The sequence below is a fragment of the Lissotriton helveticus genome, chromosome 3_1, assembly GCF_964261635.1.
Source record: "Lissotriton helveticus chromosome 3_1, aLisHel1.1, whole genome shotgun sequence".
In the NCBI taxonomy this organism is placed as follows: domain Eukaryota; kingdom Metazoa; phylum Chordata; class Amphibia; order Caudata; family Salamandridae; genus Lissotriton; species Lissotriton helveticus.
Genome location: NC_136061.1, coordinates 1,087,673,809 through 1,087,700,133, shown reverse-complemented (window position 1 = coordinate 1,087,700,133; position 26,325 = coordinate 1,087,673,809). Strand labels below are relative to the sequence as shown.

The window sequence follows — 26,325 nt, the reverse complement described above, 5'->3', positions numbered from 1 at the left end:
AAACAGCGCTCTAAAAATACCGCGCTCTCCGACATTCAGGTGCCGGCTGTGTGGAAAGTATCCCAGCTTGCGAAGGTGTTCTTTTTATCAGGGGTTGTTCTCCGCTGAGCTGGCCTTTGTACCCATAGCGCCCTCGGCTGAACAACACTTGGACGACTCTTTCCTTTCCTTACCTGACCCGCCGCTCCTCCTCTTCATGACGCCGCCGCTCCTCACTACACCGCCTCTCCTCCGTCGTCATCACGTACTTCGCGTCGCGGCCAGCGCCTGGTCCCGGCCGGCGCTACTTTCAGGGGACTACTTTGTTTTCAAACGTTATTTTTTTAATGTGCTTTTTTTTTTTTAATTTATATTGCCTATGTCCATCTACACACCCTGACATTTTCATCGATGTATCGGGTGTGTAGATTGGCGCTGTGGTTCCCGAGTTTACCTGGCCAAAAGGTGCAAGTTCTCTCTTTATAATAGTTGTATGTATGTATGTATGTATGTATATGTATGTATATGTATGTATGTAGATCTTAATCAACTCTACATAGCCATAAATAAAAGAAATAGAGTCATCGATAAGAAAAATCAATGCTACCAAAGTTTAATCACCAAACTTGGGAGCAGATTTGATGTAATTGTCCGCCAGGCCGATAAAGGCGGGAACATCGTTTTATGGCCTCGGGAGTTGTATGTGGCGGAAGCGGAAAAACAGCTGCTTGACACTACATGTTATAGAAAGAGTAACATTACTATAGTCAAGGCTGCATGGGAGCATCTCAACTCAAAGTTGATGGCATGGAGAAGTGCTAAATTGATATCCATGGAAGAGCACAAGTTCATGAAAAATGACTATCCTGTAATCCCGGCATTTTATCTTATACCGAAAGTGCACAAGGACATTAATTTTCCACCAGGTCGGCCGATTATTTCGGCAATCAATAGCGCCACTGAGAACATTTCGCGCTACATCGACTTTTTCTTACAGGACTGGGTAAAAGGTTTAAAGTCATATGTCCAGGATACGTCTGACTTTATCAGGAAATTGAATCAGGTGGCATGGCAGGAAAATTGTTTGTTGATGACGTTAGATGTTTCGTCATTGTATACATCAATCAAACATGCAGATGGTTTAAGAGCGGTGGGATTCTTTCTAAATCAGAGACTGGGATTCTTTCTAAATCAGAGACCTTTAAATTTTGCAGTGCATAACAAGATGTTGTTGGCTATGATTGAACTGTGTTTGGAACAAAACTTCTTCTTATTTGATAACCAGGTATACCAACAGATCAGGGGCGTAGCAATGGGGGCCTGCTTCTCTCCGAGTCTAGCGTGCTTGCACATGGGGCTTTGGGAGGAGCAGGTCCTATGGGGCACGCTAAATGACATAATGAAGAAGCATGTGGTTCTGTACTTACGGTACATAGATGATTTGTTCTTTATGTGGCGTGGTACGGAGCAGGAGGCGTCAGATTTTGTGGTAACTTTAAATAACAATGGTATAAATTTGATGTTTACTTCAAATATCGATTCCAAATCCGTCGCCTTCCTGGATACAGAAGTGTTTGTCACAGGGTCAGGTATAGCCACAAGAATGCACAGAAAGCCTACGGCGGGCAACACCGTTTTACACGCGTCAAGTCATCATCCTCAGCACTTAATCAGCAGCATCCCCTTTGGGGAGATGCTGCGGATTAGGCGAATTTGTAGTCTGGATGCGGACTGCATGAAGGCACAAGAGGAAAGTAGAGATCGCTTCCTGTTACGTGGGTACTCGTTAAAAACCATCTTAAGAGCAACAAATCGAGCCAATGCAATTCCCCGGCAGGAAGCACTTGCAGTAAGGGCCAGGAAAGGTCCATCTACTGAAGTGACTGACAACCTGGTGATCGAACCCAGGGTGATTGTAAAATACTGTAGGCAACATAAGGAGATTCGCAAGATATTCTACAAGAACTGGAATCTAATAACAGGGGATCCTGTTATTGGTAGATATATACATGGCAAACCACAAATAACTTTCAGAAGGTCTGGATCCATGGCTGATAAGCTGGTCCATAATTTCCTCGAAAAACGAGTCTCCGACACATGGGGGGCATTGGGAGGAGGTTTTAAAAAATGTGCTGTATGCAAGGCCTGTAAACATGGCTGCAGTAAAACGCAGTACAATGTACCTTTCAGAAAAGAGCCGGTAAAAATTAAGAAAAGGATGTCCTGCAAAACAGACTTTGCAGTCTATGTACTGCAATGCCCATGTGCCCTCCGTTATGTAGGGAGTACTCGGTTGCCTGTACATAAACGAGTTCTTCAGCATATTAGGGCGATTGTGGGGAAAGATCAGAGCTATCCGGTGGCTCGCCACTTTGAAGCTAAACATAACAGTGATGCAGCCTTGTTACAATATTATGCCATTGACTGTGTCCCTCCGTTAAAGCGAGGGGGGGATAGGAATGCCAAGTTAAGAGCTTTGGAGACGAGGTATATACTGGAATTGGACAGCAAGACTCCGAATGGCATGAACGCGAGTGAAGATTTATACACTTGCCTGTAGGGCCTTCGGATCCGCTCCAATTCTGGTTGTTTCCATATATATTTCGTTCAGTTAGACATATCATGCGAAATGAATCTTTGTAATACTCTGACAAAAGCATATTGATACATTTGGAAATAGGTCAAGTAAGAATTGGGATACTGGTGTCATGAAGGTCCACAGGGGTGGTGGTAGGAATGTGTCAGAACAAGTCCTTCCCCCTATTGACTCATTTAAAATGAATAGATTTTAAAAGAAAGAGTGTTTTTTCTTTTTGGTGATTTTTTGATTTTTTACAGATTTTGTTGGTAGTCACTGTAAGGTGTGGGTCATACACAGGATATACAACTGAGTGGAAATTTCTCCTGTGTAGATAGGAGTATAGCAAATGATTATGAGAATGGATAAGAATAATAAGAAGGGGGAGAAGGGGGGAGAATACTTGACTGACCAGCTAATGTGCATTATGGTTGCTGGTCGATATGATTTGTCAACAGTGTTCTGATCAACAATTAGATAAACATACATACACAGGTATAAATAGAATGAGAGTATATATTTTTTTAAAGTTTTCCTTTGGATATTTGGGAAATGTATATATTATAAAATTATGTGAAAATGTATATATTTATTATAGATGCATATTTTTGTAGTTTTGTATTATAGAGTATATATTTTTGATAGCAACTAGTTGAATGTATATATATAATTAGATGGGAGTGTGTGTATATATATATATTAAGTTGTCACATGTACAGAACTGTGGGTTTTTAAAAACTTTGTATGAAATAGTGTGTGATCGGAGCACGAAATTTGAATTGTATTTACCCTATTATGATGGGCACTGTGCCCTTTATCTTTTTTGCACTTGCGTATTTGCACTCATAAAATTTGCATTGCACTGGAGAAGCAAGAGTTAAATTAAAACGTAGGAGTGAGATCAGTTGACTCCTCCTGTTCCGCCAGTTGTAAATGCTTAAATATCCTGTTTTTCTTCCGTGACGCTATCATGTGACCAAGCCTCGTGTTGGAGGCGAAACGCGTCATGCGGACTTGCTGGGTTAACTTTATGAAATAAATCCACTGAAATTCAAACAAGAAGGGTTTGTTCTTTTTCGTCCTCGCAGAAATTGGTAGTGGTGGAGCGGCGGCTTCACCAGACGGAGGTTGTGATAATATATATATATATATATATATATATATATATATATATATATATATATATATATATATATATATATATATTCACAAACCGTTTGTCTAGCAAGACAGAGTACAGACCGTTTATGGGTTGTTTCAAAGTGATTGTATTCTTTGTCTGCTACGACACGTTTTGGCTGCTTTACACCGCCTTGCCTTTTAATGTATGCTGATAACGTTGTTCTATTTGATTTACCCCAATTGAGCTGCAGTGCAATATGGAGGCTCTTTTTAATTACACAGAGAAACATTTTTTAAGAATAAATATTTCAAAAACAAAAATGATTTACGGGAAGGTATCCACCGCCCTCACTCTCTCCACCGCCCTCACTCTCTCCACCGCCCTCACTCTCTCCACCGCCCTCACTCTCTCCACCGCCCTCACTCTCTCCACCGCCCTCACTCTCTCCACCGCCCTCACTCTCTCCACCGCCCTCACTCTCTCCACCGCCCTCACTCTCTCCACCGCCCTCACTCTCTCCACCGCCCTCACTCTCTCCACCGCCCTCACTCTCTCCACCGCCCTCACTCTCTCCACCGCCCCCACCGCCCTCACTCTATCTACCGCCCCCACCGCCCCCACTCTATCCACCGCCCCCACTCTCTCCACCGCCCTCACTCTCTCCACCGCCCTCACTCTCTCCACCGCCCTCACTCTCTCCACCGCCCTCACTCTCTCCACCGCCCTCTCTCTCTCCCTCGCCCTATCTTATCACCCTCACTCTCTCCCTCGCCCTATCTTATCACCCTCACTCTCTCCCTCGCCCTATCTTATCACCCTCACTCTCTCCCTCGCCCTATCTTATCACCCTCACTCTCTCCCTCGCCCTATCTTATCACCCTCACTCTCTCTCTCCACCGCCCTCACTCTCTCCACCGCCCTCACTCTCTCCACCGCCCTCACTCTCTCCACCGCCCTCTCTCTCTCCCTCGCCCACTCTCTCCCTCGCCCTATCTTATCACCCTCACTCTCTCCCTCGCCCTATCTTATCACCCTCACTCTCTCCCTCGCCCTATCTTATCACCCTCACTCTCTCCCTCGCCCTATCTTATCACCCTCACTCTCTCCCTCGCCCTCACTCTATCCACCGCCATATCAATCAACCTCACTCTATCCACCGCCCTCACTCTATCCACCGCCATATCAATCAACCTCACTCTATCCACCGCCCTCACTCTATCCACCGCCATATCAATCAACCTCACTCTATCCACCGCCCTCACCCTATCCACCGCCCTATCTTATCTCCCTCACTCTATCCACCGCCCTCACCCTATCCACCGCCCTATCTTATCTCCCTCCCTCTATCGCCCTCCCTCACTCTATCGCATCACCGCAACATCACTCGGGGGGGGGGGGGGGGCACCGCAACATCGCTCGGGGGGGGGGCACCCGCAGCATCACTCGGGGGGGGGGGGCACCGCAACATCGCTCGGGGGGGGCCACCGCAGCATCGCTCAGGGGGGGGGGGCACCGCAGCATCGCTCAGGGGGGCCACCGCAGCATCGCTCAGGGGGGCCACCGCAGCATCGCTCGGGGGGCCACCGCAGCATCGCTCTGGGGGCACCGCAGCATCGCTCTGGGGGCACCGCAACATCGCTCTGGGGGCACCGCAACATCGCTCGGGGGGGGGGGGCACCGCAACATCGCTCGGGAGGGGGCACCGCAACATCGCTCGGGAGGGGGCACCGCAACATTGCTCGGGGGGGGGGGGCACCGCAACATCGCTCGGGGGGGGGGGGCACCGCAACATCGCTCGGGGGGGGCACCGCAACATCGCTCGGGAGGGGGCACCGCAACATCGCTCGGGAGGGGGCACCGCAACATCGCTCGGGGGGGGGGGCACCGCAACATCGCTCGGGGGGGGGGGCACCGCAACATCGCTCGGGGGGGGGGGGCACCGCAACATCGCTCGGGGGGGGGGGGGGGGCACCGCAACATCGCTCGGGAGGGGGGGCACCGCAACAGCGCTCGGGGGGGGGGCACCGCAACAGCGCTCGGGGGGGGGCACCGCAACAGCGCTCGGGGGGGGCACCTCAACATCGCTCGGGGGGGGGGGGCACCGCAACAGCGCTCGGGGGGGGGGGGCACCGCAACATCGCTCGGGGGGGGGGGGGCACCGCAACATCGCTCGGGGGGGGGCACCGCAACATCGCTCGGGGGGGGGGGGGGCACCGCAACATCGCTCGGGGGGGGGGGGCACCGCAACATCGCTCGGGGGGGGGGGCACCGCAACATCGCTCGGGGGGGCACCGCAACATTGCTCGGGGGGGGCACCGCAACATTGCTCGGGGGGGCACCGCAACATTGCTCGGGGGGGGCACCGCAACATTGCTCGGGGGGGGGCACCGCAACATTGCTCGGGGGGGGGCACCGCAACATTGCTCGGGGGGGGGCACCGCAACATTGCTCGGGGGGGGCACCGCAACATTGCTCGGGGGGGGCACCGCAACATTGCTCGGGGGGGGCACCGCAACATTGCTCGGGGGGGGCACCGCAACATTGCTCGGGGGGGCCACCGCAACATTGCTCGGGGGGGCACCGCAACATTGCTCGGGGGGGCACCGCAACATTGCTCGGGGGGGCACCGCAACATTGCTCGGGGGGGCACCGCAACATTGCTCGGGGGGGCACCGCAACATTGCTCGGGGGGGCACCGCAACATTGCTCGGGGGGGCACCGCAACATTGCTCGGGGGGGCACCGCAACATTGCTCGGGGGGGCACCGCAACATTGCTCGGGGGGGCACCGCAACATTGCTCGGGGGGGCACCGCAACATTGCTCGGGGGGGCACCGCAACATTGCTCGGGGGGGCACCGCAACATCGCTCGGGGGGGGCACCGCAACATTGCTCGGGGGGGGGGGGCACCGCAACATTGCTCGGGGGGGGGGGGGCACCGCAACATCACTGAACGACACAGCATTACTATCCACTGCCACAACATCACTGAACGCCACAGCATCACTATGCACTACCACAACATCACTGAACGCCACAGCATCACTCGTCGCCACCACATCACTACTGAACGCCACAGCATCAATCTGTGCAACCATTCAACAACAACTAGTTCAAATATGTTCTCTCAATGTTTCAAGCTTTATTACAAATGTCACAAAAAGATGATAATATTTCACTTCTGTTCTTGGATTTTCGTCACAATAAAATACACTGAACATAATCTTCACAAAAGTTATTTACAAAAGTTTAAGCTATTGCCATTTATTAATTACAATAACTTGTCTTTGTATTAATTATTTAAAAAAATAAAAGCCATTGTTATTTGTAATATCAATACATCTAAGTCAGATAAATACAACACATATTGCATTACAAATGCTATAGGTGTCACATTTGCCAAAGTTAAAACTATTGGAATTGTAAATAACAAAGCTTTTAATTTAGCTATTTTCAAAACCAACACATATATACAAAATTTGCCATTTACAATACCAATAGCTCAAACTTTCCTAATGCGAGATCTATTGCATTGCAAATGCTTGTCTTGCTTTGCTTGGAATATTTAATCCAGAAACCTTTAGTCTGAGCATTGAAGATAAACCCTTTCTGTAGTGCGTTTTTTCTTTGTTTGGAGTTGCTATATTTGTAACTATCTCAAAATAAAAACTGAAATTGTTTCCTTTATGATTAGTATGCTGGCTACAGTGCAGCACAGATGTCTGGAATGCAGATGCAAATGGGGCAAGCTATGTCTGGTGCAGTACAAGGTGTGCCGCCTGGTGCATACCCCGGATACCCATATTCAACTGGCGATCCTATGTGGAGTTACTTCACTGCTGTAGCAGGACAAGTAAGTTAACAGCTTTTAATGTTCACTAGTGGGGATGTATTTTTTTTTTTGTGGGTATTTTTATCTTCCATTTAACTCCTAGTTGTTTAGATGGGGCCAGGAACGGAACCATTCTTTTGAGAACAACAAAGTCTTTAATTTGCTTGCTCCTATAATTGCTTTATTGCAGTATTGATAATCAATGTAAGCATGAAGTGCACGTCTGTAGCATTCTCTTTCCGCTGGTTTTTGCAACACAATCTGTTTCAGATAATCTAAACTATGTTACAGAGACAAATACATTTTGGCAAACCCAATAAAATGGTCTCCAAATAGGTAAGCAAATGTTGGTGATCTCAATGAAGGTATTGTTTTCTACAATATTTGTGAACTAAGTACAACAAAGTTGAATCTGGTTTGCTATGGACCCAAAATGGGGACCCCACAATGGTGTGCTTCATGAGCAAGCCTGACAAATTTCAATAGATATACATAATTATACAGCAGTGGGCATTTCAGTTTCCCTTTTCACAAGGAATTACCCCTCAAATATTTGTTTTCTTCTTCATACAACCACCTCTACAATCAAAGCTCATTCCCCATTGATTTTTGTTGATGTGTTACTTTTGCAGACCTGAGCCACTGGGTTTTGCAGCGTGAATCTTTCTGGATTCACTATGCTGTGCATTATTCCGCGGTCTTGTGGTTGGGTCCGGATTCGTAGTCTTTTCTCTTTTTTTTTTGTTGTTTTTTTTTCGTACCCAGGTGGGCGTCGGCGTCACACCTCCTTGGTTGCATTTCCGGTGACGTCGGCATACTTTCTGCGGAAGCTCCCACTCTTGGGCGCCATCTTCAGATTCTTTTTTTCCGCGGTCTGGTCTGGATCGTTCCCGTTTGGGCTCCAGACATTTTTGGAGAAAGAAGAAGGAAAATGCAGAAATTGGAAAGAAAAGTCATCTGAAAACTCCAGGAGACTTCATCGACGAGGAGTCGGCGAAGGAGAAGGTGAATTCATCGAGATCTTCGACGAACACGCGACCAGGGAGGCCCTGGACGCTCGATGATGGACAACACGCCGTTCAAGTTCTGCCGTAACTGCCACCACAAGTACGTGCAGAAGGACCAGCACCCGGTATGCAACCTTTGTCTACCGGTAAATCACAAAAGCGAGGACTGCAACGCCTGCTCCGCCTTCGCCCCGAAGACACTTCGAGTGAGGGAGAGACAGAGGGTAGCGCACGCCGCCCTGCAGGGGAAGGCTCCGACTCCGTCCCTCTACGAGCTGGGGATGTCTTCCGAGGAAGAGGACAACGCTGCTGCTGAAGACGACAGCTACACTGTCGTAGAGACCGATTACACGAAGACTTCTGATAAGGTAGGAGACTCTCTGGCCCCCAAGAACCCGAGAGACTGAGTCTCAAACACGAGGGCAAGGCCCCGAAAACGCCGACGCCAAAACACCAGGCGCCCGCGAGTACTCACAGGCCCAGCGGATCCTCTGAGAAGGAGTCCCCGGCGCCGAGAGCTGTTGAACAGCAGAAGTCGTCGAAAATCACCGATCGACACCGAGGGAGAACAGGCTCAGAGTGAGGGGGTCTGTGGAGCCCTACAGATGCAGTCAGGCACATCAACTACCTGGAACTGAAAACTGTGTTGCTAGCCCTCCAGGCTTTCCAGAAGCACCTGTACAACCAGAAGGTGCTAATACAAACGGACAACACCACAACGATGTTTTACATAAACAAACAGGGGGGAACTCAGTCGTACTGTAAAAACTAGGTCAGGGACAATCAATATTTGCCCGGCGGTATCGCCTCTTTAACCCACGAAATATTAATCAATGAAGAGGCAGGCGCTGGAGACTGGAAGGCAGGAAACAAGGTTTATTTTCTCCGGAGGAGAACACATCAGTTCAGACAGCCAGTATCGTCACGCGGTGCTCTACCCGCATCTCTGAGGCCTGGCCTCTTATACACAGTTTACGAATTTTATTGCAGGTAACACATTCTTGTAATGCTTTGAAGTATGAAAGGACATCCTCGGATTCTCCCCTTCAGGCCCGTTCCCACACACATTTACAGTTGAAGTCCCCACCCCGGTCACAACAGGTGATGATCATCGCGCAGCTGGACATTCCGCCGATTCACGGAATGTGGGGGGTTGATCGGATCTCAGAGGGTGGGGGCTTTGATCAACTCGAGGGTCCTTTAATGGGGGGAAGCTTCCTACTGTCCGGGGGGGGGGGGCAATAAACAGTATCCGCAGAGCTAGGTGGCGGCCTGGGAACGAGGAAGGCAAACGGGCACACAGGAAAGGGGGTTTGTATCAAAGGGCCTGGGACCATGAAAGGAATGAAGGGAGGTGTCACGCTGGGAACAGGATGGGGTTCTGAGGCAGAGCTGCGCTGAAGAGGGGTTTATGACCCAAGGCATGTGAGAGCGTGGGGGGTTTGTGAGGGCGAAGGGCTGTGTTGGGGGCCAGTGGCGTGCAGAGGGTGGTTCTGATCGAGGCACCTAAAATGGCGGGTGCGTACGACAAAAAGTGTGGCATCAGGGGAAAAGGCAAGATGGCGCAGATAATGTTTACCAAACAGTACTAATTTTCCACAGTACCCTCTGTCAAACCTGGCACAGGAGATCTGGAAATGGGCTATACCACTAAAAATAGACCTGCTAGCCATACACCTGCCAGGGAAGGACAATGTAGAAGCAGATTGGCTCAGCAGGCAGACTTCAGCGTCCCACGAGTGGGAACTCCATACTGAGGAAACCGAGACTATTCAGGAAATGGGGCACGCCAACAATAGACCTATTTGCAACACACCGGAATGCAAAATGCCAGTACTTTGCATCCAGGCAACCAGAGGCACTGTCCCAGGGGAATGCCCTATGGATAAGCTGGTTGTAAACATTTGCCTACGCTTTTCCCCCCGATACCACTGATCCCGAGGGTTCTCAACAAATGCATGAAGAGCAACATGACGCTCATCCTTGTGGCACCACAATGGGCCAGACAGACCTGGTTTTCTCAGATAATGGAGATGGCGCAGGGGCCACCACACAAGTTCCCAAAAAGAAGAGACCTACTCTCCATGGAAAACGGAGAAATCCTACACCCAGAGCCAGAGAGCCTCAACCTCTAAGCCTGGCTCCTGAGGACTTAGAATTCGCACACCTAAAACTATCAGAGAGCACCCTGCGGGTGCTACGAGAGGCAAGAAGGCCCCAGCACACGCAAGTGCTATGGGGAACAATGGAAAAGATTCACTCAATGGTGTTGCAAGAAACAGCTCCAAAGGAAACTGACCAAGGAATCCACGGTGCTAAGGTACCTCACGCACCTAATTAAGGCTAGGCTAAGCTCATCCTCGCTGGAAGGAACTAAAGGAATAGCGTCGCCAAAAAGAATGCCGCCACCTGCATGGAACCTAAATGTGGTACTGACGGAGCTCATGAAAGCACCTTTCGAACCCGTTCACAAAGCATCACTGCAAATGTTGACAATGAAGACGGCCTTCCTGGTGGCAATCACCTCGCTACGGAGGGTGAGCGAACTGCAGGCACTCACACTGCAAGAACCCTACATCCAGATACAGTGACAGGGTCGTGATGAGAACAGACCCACACTTCATGCCAAAGGTGGTGTCAAGGTTCCACATGAACCAGAGTATTCAGATACCTAGCTTCTTCCAAAACCCCACCACAAGCGCAGAGAGGTCACTCCACACCCTAGACGCTAGAAGGGCTGTGATGCACTACATTGAGAGAACGAAGGAACACGGGAAAACAAAACAGTTCTTCGTATCCTTCGTAAACCGTTACATGGGCAAACCAGTCACTGAAAACACCATAGCGTGATGGATCGCACAGACAATACAATTCTCCCACAAACAAGCTGGCCAGGAACTAACTGGAGGGGCACAGGCCCACTCCACCAGGAAGAAAGGAGCAACAATTGCTTTTCTGGCCAACACACCAATCCAGGACATATGCCTGGCGGCAACATGGGCTTCAGTGCACACTTTCACTAAGCACTATTGCGTGGATGTACAGATGAACAAAGAAGCACAAGTAGGACAGAAAGTGCTTCAACATATATTCAACAACCAACGCTCATCTTCCACCCAACCGCCACAAAAGTGAGGAAAACGCTACAAAATCTATGCACAGCATAGTGAATCCAGAAAGATTCACGCTGCAAAACGAACAGTTTCTTACCTGTCGGTGTAGTTTTGCAGCTTGAAGATCTTTCTGGATTCACTAGCGAACCCACCCGCCTCCACCAGAAAGATGAGGCCGGAGAAGAAGGTGGAAACACATAGAAAGAAAGAAAGTTAAAACTTAGAAGATACGTGAAAGGATACGTGAAAAGAATTACGTTGAAAAAAGGATTAACAAACAAAGCCATGGATTCACTACAAAGACAGAAAAGGAGAAAGACAGAAAAAAAGAATCCGAAGATGGCGCCCAAGGGTGGTAGCTTCCGCCGGAAGCACGCCGACGTCACCGAAGGTACACCAAATGGTGGGACGTCTACGCCCACCTGGGCTACGACAAAAAAAAAAAAAGAGAAGAATCCGGACCCAAGCACCAGATTGCGGAATATGCACAGCATAGTGAATCCAGAAAGATCTTCAAGCTGCAAAACTACACCGACCGGTAAGAAACTATTCGTTTCTGCTGACTAATATAGAGCCATACTTTTATCGGAAATATTTTCCAGAACCATAATAAATATAGCAGCCCGTTCTCCCCGTTCACCCCGCCTCAAGACATCTAACCCCCGAACTGGACTTACCGCGCTGGTCTGCGCGTCTGGTCTGCTGGTCTTCCCAGGAACAGGGAGCTGCTTCTGTGCCTCCCAAGCTGGTCGGGCCGATCTCATGCCACCGGAAGGACACGGCATGGACCTGGCAGTAGTGAAGACCGGAGTGGAGAGACTCCCCGGGCCCACACCGGAGACGAGTGATACCGCGTTGTCCGTTGCGGCCGCTGAAGATTGGCGCGTCTGCCCCCCCTGCACAAGGGAGGACACAACATGCAGGGGTAAGGCGCCCCGCACCCGCGCTACACGGTGGGGTGGATAATTTCACCTCACCGCTTCAACTGGGGATATGATTGATCTGGCGATCCCTGGCCCTAAGATGGCCGCCGCCCAGGACATGCAATATCTGAGGGGAAGATCGTAGAGGCTGCCCCCACCTTACCAATTCATACAGCGAGCTTGGTTGCCCCCCCAACATTGCCGGATCGTGTTGCGGGCTGAGGAAAGGCCCCCCCACCTGCTGCTCACGGTGGGCTCCCCATGCCTACTAATTTAACAGTATGGAGCTAGGCTTGGACCGATGGATAATGCCTGGCCCTAAGATGGCCACCTCCTAGGATGCTGAAATAACGAGAGTTTGCTCCTGCGCAAGCCCTTCCCACCTGCCCCATATCATAGAGGATAGCTCCCCCCACCCCCCAGGTAACCTAACCATGAGAAAGCTCAAGTAGGATGGTAATCAATAAGGTCAACCCTCCGCCTACTCCACTGAAGTTAGCGTCTTAAGGACCCTTCTAAGGTATCAACCTACTGCATGTTTCCTTCACCCTCCTGCAATATCCACTCCCATACCTCGGCCTACGCCCTGCTCCCCCACTACCTTCTTCACAACACCTTCAACCAAACACTTAGTTTACTCGTTGCCTCCTCAATCACGGCCCCCATTTCAAGGCAAACCTTCTAGTCCCCTTGCTCATCTCATTAACCCCCCCCCCCCCCCCCCCCACACAGCCGGCAATAATGCCACCAGGCACGCCACCCTCAGTCGTACCTCCTACCTTGACCCATATGAAACCTCACGGCGTGAACGCCTTCGTGATTAGCTTCCCCCCAACCTCTCTCCAAAAGCAAGAAGAAACCACAAACACAATTTAATCAGACAACACCCAGAAACTCTATTTGCTGACATATACCACTGCTCCTCCAAAGGACAGATTAAGATGGACCTCATCTTCCACACACATAGTCCGGAAAGCTGGAACACCGTATTGAGAATGCAACTTCACATATCTAAAACGATGACCACCTCACACAGCTGCAAATTGACAACCTCCCTCCCTAACCAAGCAAATAGAAGAGGGAATACTTCAGTGACCATTTACTCAAATGGCACAGTTTTGGTACAGGACAATGAGAACCTAGAGGCCTTCGACTCCCTCTTCCCCACCCTTTGCTCAGCACACCTGCAGTCACGGCGTCCTTCTCCACCCCATCCTAATGCCCTAAGCTACCTCCCTCTGCAGGAGTTGGAAATATCTTCCTCCCCCCTCCAGACGAGACCCCCCCAGTCCCCCCCTCAAACTCCCCTCATCGCGCTGTCCATGTGAACCATATCCTTCAGGTCTCTAAAGACGACCAGCGCCCGCATCCCCCGTTATCTTCTCCTTCTCTTCATCACTCAAGCATCCCAGGAGCTCAGCCCACTGACCCCCATCAACCTACCAGAGAAGACCAAGCCCCACCGCCCCAGCAATCTTACCCGCTCCAACAACATAACACCCTCCCTAGAGCCTGGTCTACTGACCCCCGCATCACTCTAACCGACCTATGGCGGAAGAGCCCAAGACCTAACCCCCTACCAAGGGCTTCTAATACTGACAGCCAGGTTGACCTTCCCAGCACTAAACCCCTAATGGGGACCTGGCCCCCCTTTCCTCGAGATGCCCCTACCCAAAACTGCTCATCACCAGCCCTGGAAAATATGGCGCACCGGTTAACCTTACTAGAGTCCGCTAGAAATGATATGCAGCGGCCTGGATGACATCCTTTCCAACCTAGATAAGGCTCGTAAGCCCCGACATGTCCAACACAGGGCCTCCGATCCGACTGACTCTTTTCCTCTTAATTCCTGTTCTGGAAAGTTACCCACTCCCGAGAAACGACCGCCAAGGCCCCCTAGAACTGACGCAGGGATCCCACTTCAATCTCCCTCAAACTTTAGCCCCCGCATCTGAAGCTCCGACATACTCTAGTAAAGATGTGGAGATCCAATCAAATAGGCCTCTCAGATCTGCAGCAGCAGTGTCCGATGAAGAAGCTATGGACCTAGCCTCCACCTAGGTCTCCCATCCCTCAATTGCCACCAACGCCAAGATCCAGGTGATCACTGGCTTCGGAAGAGATTTCACACCCGTGACGCTTACCAGACCTCCACCCGCCCCCACCTTCATACTGAGGGCCCCTTAAGAAAAGCAGTCGACCAAAAACAATACATCTACTAACTGCATGCTCATTAAATGTAGATCTGCCCACAAGCATGCACCGGAACTTGCCGAAGCCATCCTCTCTCAGGACTCGGACATTGCGTTCATCACGGAGACTTGGCTAAATGAGTGCTCCCCACCTTGCTTCGACAGGTTAGTGCCCCCGGGTTTCAAGCTCATCAATAAAGACAGAATAGACCAACGCGGTGGAGGGATAGCCATCATCCATAAAGAGGATATTGCCATTACTGTAATGGACCCTTGCGAATATAACCCCTTTGAATGTTTATCGGTCTCCATTAAGCTTAAGGACAACAGCCCGTTAGTAGGTCACCTTCTCTACCACCCACCCGGCAACACCCCTACTTTAGGGAACATCTTTCTGACCTGATTGCCCATTGCGCACTCAAAGACATTAACCACAATACTGGGTGATCTCAACCTACGTTGGAATGAATCAAATAACGCCCTAATCCAATCGCTTAATACTCTCCTTTGTGACAATAACCTTTCCCAACATTGCTCCGAAGAAACTAATAAAGGAGCGACCTTGGATGCCATCATTGCCCAACAAGACACAATTACAATCGACCACATCCTCCCAGTGGACTGGTCGGTTCATCACATGATCTTATTCCACATTAACCAAAGAGTCCTATCCCTGCCTCCTGTGCAGGATCCCCCCAAATGGAAATTTCTCCCAGATTCCCCTGGAAGTCATGGAAGATAGGCTAAAGCTGCTCCTTCCTAACGACAAAGATCTATCCACAACCGATCTTACCTCACTCTATAACCATTAATATGGTAAATCTCCTCGACAAACTAGCACCATTGAAACAAAGAAAGAACCGAGCCATTACGTCCAGACCTTGGTTCGACTCTGACACTAATGAAGAAAGGAGACAATTAGAGCTGCAGAAAGACAATGGAGAAGAAGCGTGCCTATCTCCCACCGAGACAAACTTAGAACTATCCGGAAGAAGTATAATAACCATATTAAGAACAAGAAATCCATGTATTTCCGATCTGCTCTCGACAGCGCAAAAAACAGACCCAAGGAGCTCTTCAGTATTGTTAGACAACAAACTTCCAAACCGGATTCCTCTCATGGACAGGCCTCCAAAGAACGTTGCGACAGCTTCGCCAACTTCTTCAATGACAAGGTCTCCAAGATCGAGCGCTCTCTGGCAATCCACTGCTCTCCCCGACCCCATAGCAGCATGGGGGGGGGGGTGCTTGGTAGCGCTCCACCACCAAATACTAAACCATGGTCACTCTTCCAGCCCATTCTAGAAGAGGAAATAGTCAAACTTCTCTCCACCTCGAAACCTTCATCTCATACCCTTGACCCCCTTCCTGCTCTTCTAACCAAAAAACAAACTCTCCCTAGCCCCACTGTGGTGCAGGATCATTAACAGCTCCTTAAAAACCGGAACCTTCCCAGATTGCCTGAAAGTTGGACAAGTCACCCCATTGCTAAAAAAAACCAGGCCTTGATACAAATGACTTAAACAACTTTAGACCCGTCTCCAACCTTCCTCTCCTTTCCAAAATACTAGAAATGTGTTCTTCAACAACTAACACGGCACTTGGACAATACCAACCTCCTTGACTCACATCAGTCAGGATTCAGAAAAGGGTGTAGCACGGAAACTGCAATCCTTAACGTAATTGATGACATACACAAATCACTGGACCAAGACCAATGCTGCCTCCTCATTCTCCTTGACCCATCGGCAGCATTCGACTCAGTTGACCATATTCTTCTCCTCAAAGCCCTCAAAGAAAGGGCAGGACTAGATGATGTGGTCCTCAATTGGTTCTCCTCTTTCCTGCATAATCGCTCACAAAGAATCAAAATGAGAAGCTTTGAATCCGACCTTCATCCAGTCAATAGAGGAGTTCCTCAAGGTTCAATGCTCTCCCTTCAACTCTTCAACATCTACATGGAACCCCTCTCCAGCCTACTCAGGAAAGCTAACATACCCTTCCACCTCTATGCGGTCGATGCCCAAATTCATCTGGAAATCTCCTCCGCTAAAGACATTCACAGACTCAACGAAACACTAAAGGAAGTCCAACGCTGGCTGTCGAGCAACCATCTAAAGCTGAACCCTGACAAAACTGAATTACTCCTCATCTCGAACAAAGAAGAGAACCCACAAATTATCGAATGGCTAAAAGATATAGACGCTCTCAATGAGAATCTCTCCCTAGCGGACTCCGTCAAATCACTAGGCATCACATTTGACTCCAAACTAGACCTGACCAAACACATCAAGATCTCTGCTAAGAGCGCCTTCCTTAATCTGAAGCTACTAAGCAAAATAAAACCTTTCATTCCACCCAATGATCTCAAACAAGCCACCCAAGGATTGGTGTTGTCAAGACTTGACTATGGGAATGCAATCCTCTCCGGAATACCCAAAATACATCTTGCTCCTCTGAAAACAACCTTCAACGCGGCTGCCAGAATGGTCACTGGAATAAAGAAATTTGACCATCTCTCCGGCACTAAAATAACTCAAATGGTTACCAATAGAATTGCGGGCGAACTTTAGAACAGCCTGCCTCACCCACAAAGCCCTTCACACAGGCAAACCTGAATATCTGGCGGCCAAACTTAAACAAGCATTTACAATGCAATGGTCTCGGCATTATTAAAGGTAGAGCTATTGGCATTGCTCATTTTTTTTTTTTTTTTTTAAATCCAAAATAAATGGCATTGTCATTTACATTGCCAATAGTGTAATCGCTCGCAAATGCATGACCGATTGCATTTACACACACACAGAGCCACACACACAGAGCCACACTCCTACACACAGAGCGCCACACTCCTACACACAGAGCGCCACACTCCTACACACAGAGCGCCACACACAGAGCGCCACACAACATAGTTGGAAAAGTATTTTAGTGCTCAGCTCTCGCCTACTTATAGCAGCAAAGAAAAAAGTGCAAACTACACAAAACGAAGCTTACAAGGTGGGCCTTATGGTGCAGCAGTCGCTTTCTTTGTACAGTACATAGTATTGGAGTTGAAAGCCAAATGGAAATGATTTTTAAAGGACAAAACACAAGGCCAAACAAGTATGCCGTTAAACCCAAAGGAGAATAATGTTTAACACCACCGGCAGTCCACTCAAACAGAAATCTGTTCACCTCCTGGCTCACTCGGCTTATGTTCTCGGTCGATTAAACCAGCACAAACAAGTTAGTCAATAGCAACAGCTGCTATTTACAGCGCTTCGAATCGGAAAGTTGAAACACCAAGCACTATACAAAGGCATGCCTTTCACGTGATCCACCTGCGGCCTCGGCTGTTCAACATAAAGTAGGAAACGAAATATGCTGCGAGTAAGGAAGGCCTCACTTTAAAATACCCGATTGCGAAATTGAGCTAGCTTGTAAAGGCAGAAATAAGGAAAACCAGTGTTTAAAACAGATGTCGCCCTTCAAGCTGTGCAGCCAAGCGGATTTAGATGGGGACACCGCAGAAGGAGTGACAGGGGACTGGTAGAGGATGCAGGGTGGAGACCTATGTGCGGGATACAGGGGGTGAGGAACAGCTAGAGCGTTGGGAGGAAATTCAGGAATGAGTGAAGACAGTCGTGGGAGCGGGGGCTGGAAAATGTGGTCCATCAACTGGTCTGGGGTTAGAAACAGTCGGGGGGGGGGGGGGCTGGGACGACAACGGAGACGCCCTGTGCGTGGACTGTGGGGGCAGGAGCAAGATTCCACGCACACTCCCACCTGCCCGCAGCATCGCTTACCTTGTCCCCGGCGCCTACGCTGTGCAGCAGCAGCTCGGGGTTGGTGGCAGGGCGCGGGCTGCCCTGGGGGGCTCCTCGGCCGCCACACCCCAGGAGGAGGGCGAGAGCGGGACGGAGGAGGGCTGCGGGAAGGGGGGGAGGCGGGCGGAGCCGAGCAGCTCCGGAAAGGTGTGCGAGGACTGTGGGGGCAGGAGCAAGATTCACCGCACACTCCCGCCCGCAGCATCGCTTACCTTGTCCCCGGTGCCCCCGCTGGCAATAACAATACATGCAATGGGTAAGGGTTACCACGTTTAAAGGCAGACATTGCTTTGTGTTGCACAGAAGTGTTACTCCAATTTTATATAACGTTAAGGTGAACAAATGTGAGTTGTCTGTGGGTATAAACCTCAGGTATTGCTAGTATGTATTATACACATGTATGTACACATTCACAGTAAGTGTGTGTAATGCCTGCACAATAGCTCAATCGACATTTTACGTCTTCCAATGACTGAATCGAGTCCATTGCTAATGGAAAATGAGTCCATGACATTCATCTCACCTTCTGTTTATTTACAGACAGCTACTTGCTTGGTCTGTAGTAGGAAAAGTTACACCGCACTGGAAAAAAGAAAAACAATAGTAGACGTATGCGTTTAATACCACTCTTAGGTGAATATGGACTTTATGCAATTCATGTACTCCGAAGTCCTTAAGTAATGTAACTGGTTCAATTGTAAAGCGCTCCGCCTCCTTCCGGTAACGTTCGCGCTATATAAAAACGAATAAATAAGTTAACCAGGGTTTGATAACCAGGGTTTGATATTGGCTATGAGGACACTTGTGAGTTGTAGTCCTTCAAGCCTGTGGTCCACACGAGAGCCTTACCCCTCAAACTATAGTCTGTAACTAATTACACTGGCCCTAACAACTCTATCGACACATTCAGTGGACATGATCCTAATAATGAGAGCGATGGAAGAAGGGCTGCTGCCATTAACAGAGCAAATGCGGGAAGCAGTCAGTGTTGGACGAGCTGCAACCTCTGAGACTACGGGCAGTGCACAAACTAGGGACCAGCATTGTAATTGGCTGCCAAGAATGTCCTGTAACTCGGTGAAGTCCCCAACATGCGACGGCTTGCAGAAACAGCAGAGCCTAACCACAGACCGATGTCCTAACTGGTGCCGGGACCCCCCGAGGTAAGCAGTGTCTTACCATGCCGGTCGGCCGGTTCCCATGCCCCGCTGCAAAGAGAACCCATGGAAGTGCTTCAGTGAAGAGCGGGCGTGTGCGTAGCCTTCTAGAAGCTGAGTCTCATGTACCAAGGCATGAACAGATGTAGACTTCTACTCCCTGTAAGTGAAGGTGAATGCTTCCAAAGTACAAAAAATACTGTGCAACTCCCCCCTACGATGATGCAATGAAACTGCAATGAAAACGCCCACACACTGTACGTAAAGCGCATGGTGGGGGTATGATTATTCTGAAATGCAGAGCGCAAGAATGCACGCGAACACAGCAGAAACAAGGGATTGTTACCTCCTCGGTAGACGCTGCTCTCCTGGTTTTACCGAGCAGCAAAATGGCGGCCGCAAAGCTCTGAAAATTTCGGATTCGGGGGCGTGTTTTTGGCGTTCTGAGTGACTGATGACGTCACAGAGCGAAAGAACGCCAAAAACACGCCCCCGAATCCGAAAGAGACGGGGTTTGATTGGAGTAACGCCCCTCTTATCCAATGGCTGGCCTCCGTTGAGGGAGCCAGCCAATGGAAGAGAGACGGGTTCAAGCCCCATACTACAAATCATTAAATCTCCCACCGGAGACTCCTCGACCTAAAAAGCAGGTTAGAACAGGAACCTTGGAAGCTCTAACACTCTACTTCTGATCCCACTAAAAACTCAAACAAAAAAACAGGGACTGGTCCTTTGGCGGGAATGCGCCCAAAATTTGGAACTCTATCCCCCAAAACCCCCCCCCCCCCACATCAGAACTATTCCTTCTTTCCCTAAATTCAAAAGTCAGCTCAAAATCCTGTTCCTTGATCGCTCCTTAACTGTCTGATAGGATCACCCTGGAGTGTCCTAAGAGATTCTGCTCCGCGCCCGGGATGGCCAAAACCATGTAATGGATTTCTCCCTCTTCCTCCTACTGTGACTCGTACCTTGAATGTCTCTTTGCACTGTATTGTACTTTGCTCTGCTTTGTTTGCTTTCTTTTGCACCGCTTTGTAATTATGTGAAGCGCTCCGATACCTTGCGATCTGGCTAGCGCTATACAAAACTTCTTAAAAAAACCAGCTTCATAATCCTGTATTGTTAATCTGTGAAATTGTTTTGCAACAGTGACACGGGTACCCATGTAGTAGTTCTGTAGGATATAAAACAGACGTTAACTTTGTTGTATAAATATAAATTGAATAATGAAATTGTGGAGGGAATTTTTTTCTTATTTACTTGTAATGCATAAAACAGTGGTGTGACCAGCCTGGGCATCGGATAAAAATGCCCAAAAAACAGCAAGGTGGGGATGTATGTTTTTTCTGGTGCATTAGCTGGGCATGTCGTTGCTAGTTCAATAGCTTGAGTGGCTGAAAAAAGTGTGTTTTAGTTGTCATTCAAAGCCCTTAAGAATAAGGTGTAAGTGGAGCAGGTGTCTGCGTAGTTGCTTCACCGTGACCACCTACACTGCAACTCTGGAAACGTGGAGGAAAAAGCACAGTTGAAATGAAATAAGACATAATCACAGGGTCCTTGACAAATGTGGGATATGTAGTTTTGCTTTATGGTATAGGAGTGCAGTTCTTATTGAGGATCTCAACTTACCATTCTGCAGTGGCAGTGAAAATATGACTGAAAACACTGGGTTATGGAGAACTTTTTTTATTTGTTTATTTTTTGAGTGAACTATTTGCTGACCTTTGAACGTCCGCCAATTTCGAACGTCTGCCAATTTCATTATGTGATGTATGAGATGGCCAAGAAACATGCAAATGGGGAGTTCTGGTGTAGTATTTTTTTTTTTTCCCCCAGTAGTATTCTAGTAAAAGGTTTGTTACTGAAACGATCATTTTAAGGATAATAAAGAAACAATGGTTTTTAGTCTGAAGAGTCCCTTTTTATCGATCTTCACTGATGTACAGAAAGGGTTTGAGGTCCGAGGGCCTCAATTAATGTTGGTAGTTGTACCATCCGTTCCATTTTCATCATGAAGTTTCCAAAATGTTTGTAATCTACACTTCTTGGAAGGGAAATAAAATCACTGTTCTAATATAGTGTTTTGACAATGGGGAAGCTATGGATTCAGAATAAGAAGAATCAAAGGACAACGTATCTATCCCAGAAATAGTAACATTGCAAAAAATTCTCAATGATAAATCAATTAATGATTTAGGCAGTACTTGCTGCTTTATATACAACTTTGTATGCCCCTATAAGATGTCATTGTTCACCTCCTAATAGTGTCAAATGTCATTGTTCACCTCCTAATAGTGTCAAATTGCTTAATGGCTTGTAGCGTCATTAAATCTTTTTCAGTTTAATCTGATCAATAGCTTTAAATCCCACCTCCCTTTTAAGGCCATATTTTTTTTGTTGCTTTAATCTCTCCTCATATTGACCTGGTTTGCTGATGCAGTGATCTATATTCAAAAGTCTTTGAGGAAATAAAGCACAGGATTGCAAACTATTTGCATCACTGATCAAATTATCTCACTGCCCCTCCCCCCTTCGTATAACAATCTATATTTTCCAAAACTAATTATAGACAGAATTGATTAGCCCATTGAGGCCATGTCTGGCCTTTGCACAGGTCATCTCTGCCTCTGTACCCCTTTTTATTTTTTCTATTTCTCTTAAAACGATTCGGCTGCTTTTGCATCCCCAATTTTGTTCAAGGTTTTTGTTTTCCAGAAAGGTAATGTATCTAGTGCATGTTTATAGCAGCAACATTGTCCTTTCTTGTGTGTTCTCTATTCCTCCTCTTTGGATAACGATTGAAATGTTGACTCTAGTGCTGTTAAACCAGCTTGGCCAGTCTAAATATATTCTTGCCAGAAACCGGATATGTTTTACCATGAAACAGGTAAAGAATGACTGACTACAAAACTACTGCTTGGACAGAGTTTTTGGATTGCTGCTGGAGCGTGTTCCTGTGTGAACTCTGAATAGGTTTTAAAACCCAGCATACTGGTATTCTTTTGACTTGTATTTAGTGTTTTTTTCTTTCTTTTTTTATGCCAGTCATCTTATTAGATTTGATTTGCTTTGCAGAGAATCTTTTATCTCGATCATTTGTTGGAGAGACTTCAGCCTTCATGAGTTGAGTGGTGTGAAGAGGACACCAGGTGGGATTATCAAGTAGAAGTTAAAGATAGTAATTCGCAATTTGTAGCTAAACACTGCATTGCATTGCTTTGCAAAGTATGGGTCATTTATGGGTTCGTCTATTAAGGATATCAAAAACTTATTAAACACTGATTCATTGTGAATGTTGCATCCTGAATCCTTCTCTGCAAGCATATTGATCAGCCTTATTGGGTTCAAACTTTTTAGTTTATAAAAAAAAAACTATGAAATGGGATGCAGACTAACTCCCATCATTTCGTTTTGCCTTTTTTACACACTAGGAGAATTAAAAATTAAACTGCTTCTTGAATGTCTACATTCCAAGAGCTGGTGGAATTGCTACTTTTTGTGTTGAAGTAAACCTTTGCAGTGCTTTTAGGTCTCGGCCTAAAGACGGCGGAAGTGCTTTCTCGGCAGAGAAATATTGTGATCATGTCAGCCGGCAAAAGGAGACAAGTGCTGGGCACGCGCCCAGCAATCCTAATGGGAGAGGGAGCGACAAGTTCTGGCCACGCGCGGATTCAGTCGCGCGCACGGTGCCAGCGTCCCCGCCGCGCGCCGATCACTGCTCTCTTCCTGGCCGGCATCCAGAAGTTTCTTAACGCAGTGAGGGCACTGAGAGGTAGGTGCTTGTCTTGTTTTCAAGCTCGTGCTCGGTCTCCCTCGCCTTATGTCCCGCTGAGTAGCAGTTAGAACGGTAGCCCGATTATCTGCGTGTGAGAGAATGAGTTTTTTAAATTAAATATGCATGCATCTTGTAAAAATGCGAAGGCTCCGTTTTACAGCGTGGGTTCAAGTGAGCTGAGCCAATCACCAAGCGTTAGGGATCCTGTTCAGTGTGCCTCGAGTCGAGTTTTAGTGAGTACATTAAAAGTCTGTTTGCAGCCCCGCTGGTCCAAGGGAGAACGCTTCCACGCGCAGCCTGCGTGCTCAGGCATGGCCAGGACACTCTGCCGGCTCTCGACTGCTCCTGGCGCCCAAAGGCAGGCAGCTTCCTGTGTGCTGGTTGCAGCCAGAGGCTCCCGGTGAGTTTAGCGGGTGTGCACATGCAAGGTGCCCCGTGGTACTGCACTCTGTACCAGGGAGGGGTAGAAAGGGCTCGGTGCCCTGTGCTCTGAGGGCGGCTGGGTGGTGCTCCCATCCTCCTGCCGTTACCTCCTGAGTGTATCACCAGCTGTGAGGCTTGTCCGAGGCAGGGAGTGCAGGAATGTGTTTTCCACCCTGCTCTTCTGCAGCCTGGACGGATGCCACGCAGCCACGCCCGACACTCTGCATTTCTTTCCTGTTTGGAGTCTATGGTTTTTGTGCCACTTTTTGGGGAGTTTGTGTTGTTTGCGCTGTGAGGCACCAGTGAAGCCACTAGTCGTTTCTAGTAGTGTTCAGAGCCCGCCCAAACTTTATTTTCTATGTTCTCCGTACAACAGTAGGCAGCGTAGGCACACCGTATGGAACTATTGGTACAGGGGCCTCTTGGCCAATCGTCTCAGTGGCATGGGGATAGATATTTAATTCTCGCTTGTTTTCACCTTACTTCGGATAAGTAGTTGTTGTTTGTACTGCCAGTTTGAATTTTGCCCAAATAGTAATGCCTGAAGCAGCCATTGAAAAGTCAAGTAGCCTTGGCTGATCCTAACAGTTATTTTTTTCTGAAATCCAGTAACTTGAATGGTGAATTTTAGAAGTGGGCTGTAAGATTGTAACCTTATGAGGAGTTGTGGCCAACTGAGTAAAATAAGTATAATAATTTGGTGGTCCAACAGGAGTTGTCTGGGAGCTGTTGGAGGATATAGCGTTGTTGGTACTGCCCGCTAACACGACCCATTTCCTGCTATTATGTGTTAGAGCACTGCTTTGTTAAACAAATGCCGGGCCCGCGATTAGCTAGTCAATTATTCAATGCAATTCCATATTTTCAAGCCTTTTCTGTGCCCCTATTTACTTGACTGCAATGAGAGCAATGAGTCTTGCGACTAATTTGGCTTTACTAGGTGCATTCTTGCTTAGTCATGGGAGGGCACCACTCATAAGCGCCACTGTGGCACGTAGCCTTTATCACTCTCACTGTGTAGACATATGAATGACTGTTTCTGTGACTGTAAATCTTTCTGGAAAAAATAGTTACTGGTATTCCATCGCTTTTAAGTTCTTTATTCATTTATTAACTTGACAGGTTGTCCTGCCTTCCTTTTCCGATGTGCTGTAATATGGGCTTTAATAGCACTTTAAATCTTTAGAACTAGTGGGCTCTTAGTACCCAATAACTATCCAGTTGACTATTGCTTGTAATGTCTTTATTGTAGCTGTATTTGAATAACTTTTTTTTAATTAACTTCTTCAAACCCTGTATTGAAGACTGCTTCCCAAGCTTTTGCTAGCCCGTATCATGTAATTCTCTAAAACCAGTTTCATACCCTTTGAGGCTTTTAACATGCAATAATGGCATTATCTCCTTTTAAGGTCCCTCGGCTACTGGATAATTCTTCTTACTCATAGGGTCTCCACCTAGGTTTTTAACCACTGGGTTCTCATGCAGAACCACTCAAATTTTATTGGTCAGCATGGCCACTGGCTACTACCAGAGAAGATCCTAGTTTTATTTTTTAAGCTGGCCAAAGTTGACAAACTTACTGCACGTTCATTTGAACTTTCCCCTCAATTATAGTTTTGAATGTAGGAATGAAACACAGACCACTTCCATCAATTGTCTTAAAAATGTGTTTTCTGTCTCCTTCCTGAAGAAAGAAGTTCTGGAGAAACCTCCGTCTTAGTGGAGAATACATTTTATCCATCCTTCTACAACACCTCTGTCCTTAATTTATTTGGTCCAGTTCAGAGCATGCCTTCCCAAGAGGTCTGTAATGTAGCTATAAGAGGTAACTGGAGGATTGGCAGTTGACTCCTCTTGGAAAACGTTTCTAGCATTTCCTTGGGACCCTGTAAACACAGATCGTGGTGGTGGTGGTGGTGGTGCTTGTTGCAGACATATATGTAGATACTAATCCGATAATGAATAGTAAATCCACTCCTACTTAAGCTAGTAAGAGAACAATTTGAGAGGTTGTTGTTTTGACAGCTAAGTTGCAGTTGCATGATTTTGTGGGCGGTAGGAGTAGGTGGGGGTGGTGGGAGACTGTGATGAAGGAGAGACCTAGTGTCTTTGTTAGATACACACTAATTGTTTTCACATGCCCAAGAATGGGTAATGATCACGTTAACACAATCTTTGATTGCTTTATGTAATACTCTTTAAAGAGAGCATAACTGACACATCAAAGAGTATGAACACGGAACGTTCTGAAACATCCAACAGTTTACCAGTTATGGAGATTCATGAAAATCAAATGCCCATGACTCACATGTACAAATTGGCTACATCTTGGAGTCTACGAATAGATTTTTTTATTAATGAACATTATGCCATATAGAGATGCTTACACACCAAAGTGGTCGACAAGTGGCTATA

The 26,325-nt window shown here is 47.8% G+C and overlaps 1 protein-coding gene across 1 annotated transcript in view; it reads left to right on the top strand.

Annotated features, from left to right (window-relative positions):
- GCA (grancalcin) overlaps positions 1 to 26,325 on the top strand; it is a 149,249-nt gene that overhangs the window by 32,663 nt on the left and 90,261 nt on the right. Inside the window, exon 2 of the mRNA XM_078681651.1 lies at positions 7,374 to 7,532. Coding sequence (XP_078537777.1) covers positions 7,374 to 7,532 — 159 coding nt within the window. The remainder of the gene's footprint in view (positions 1 to 7,373; positions 7,533 to 26,325) is intronic.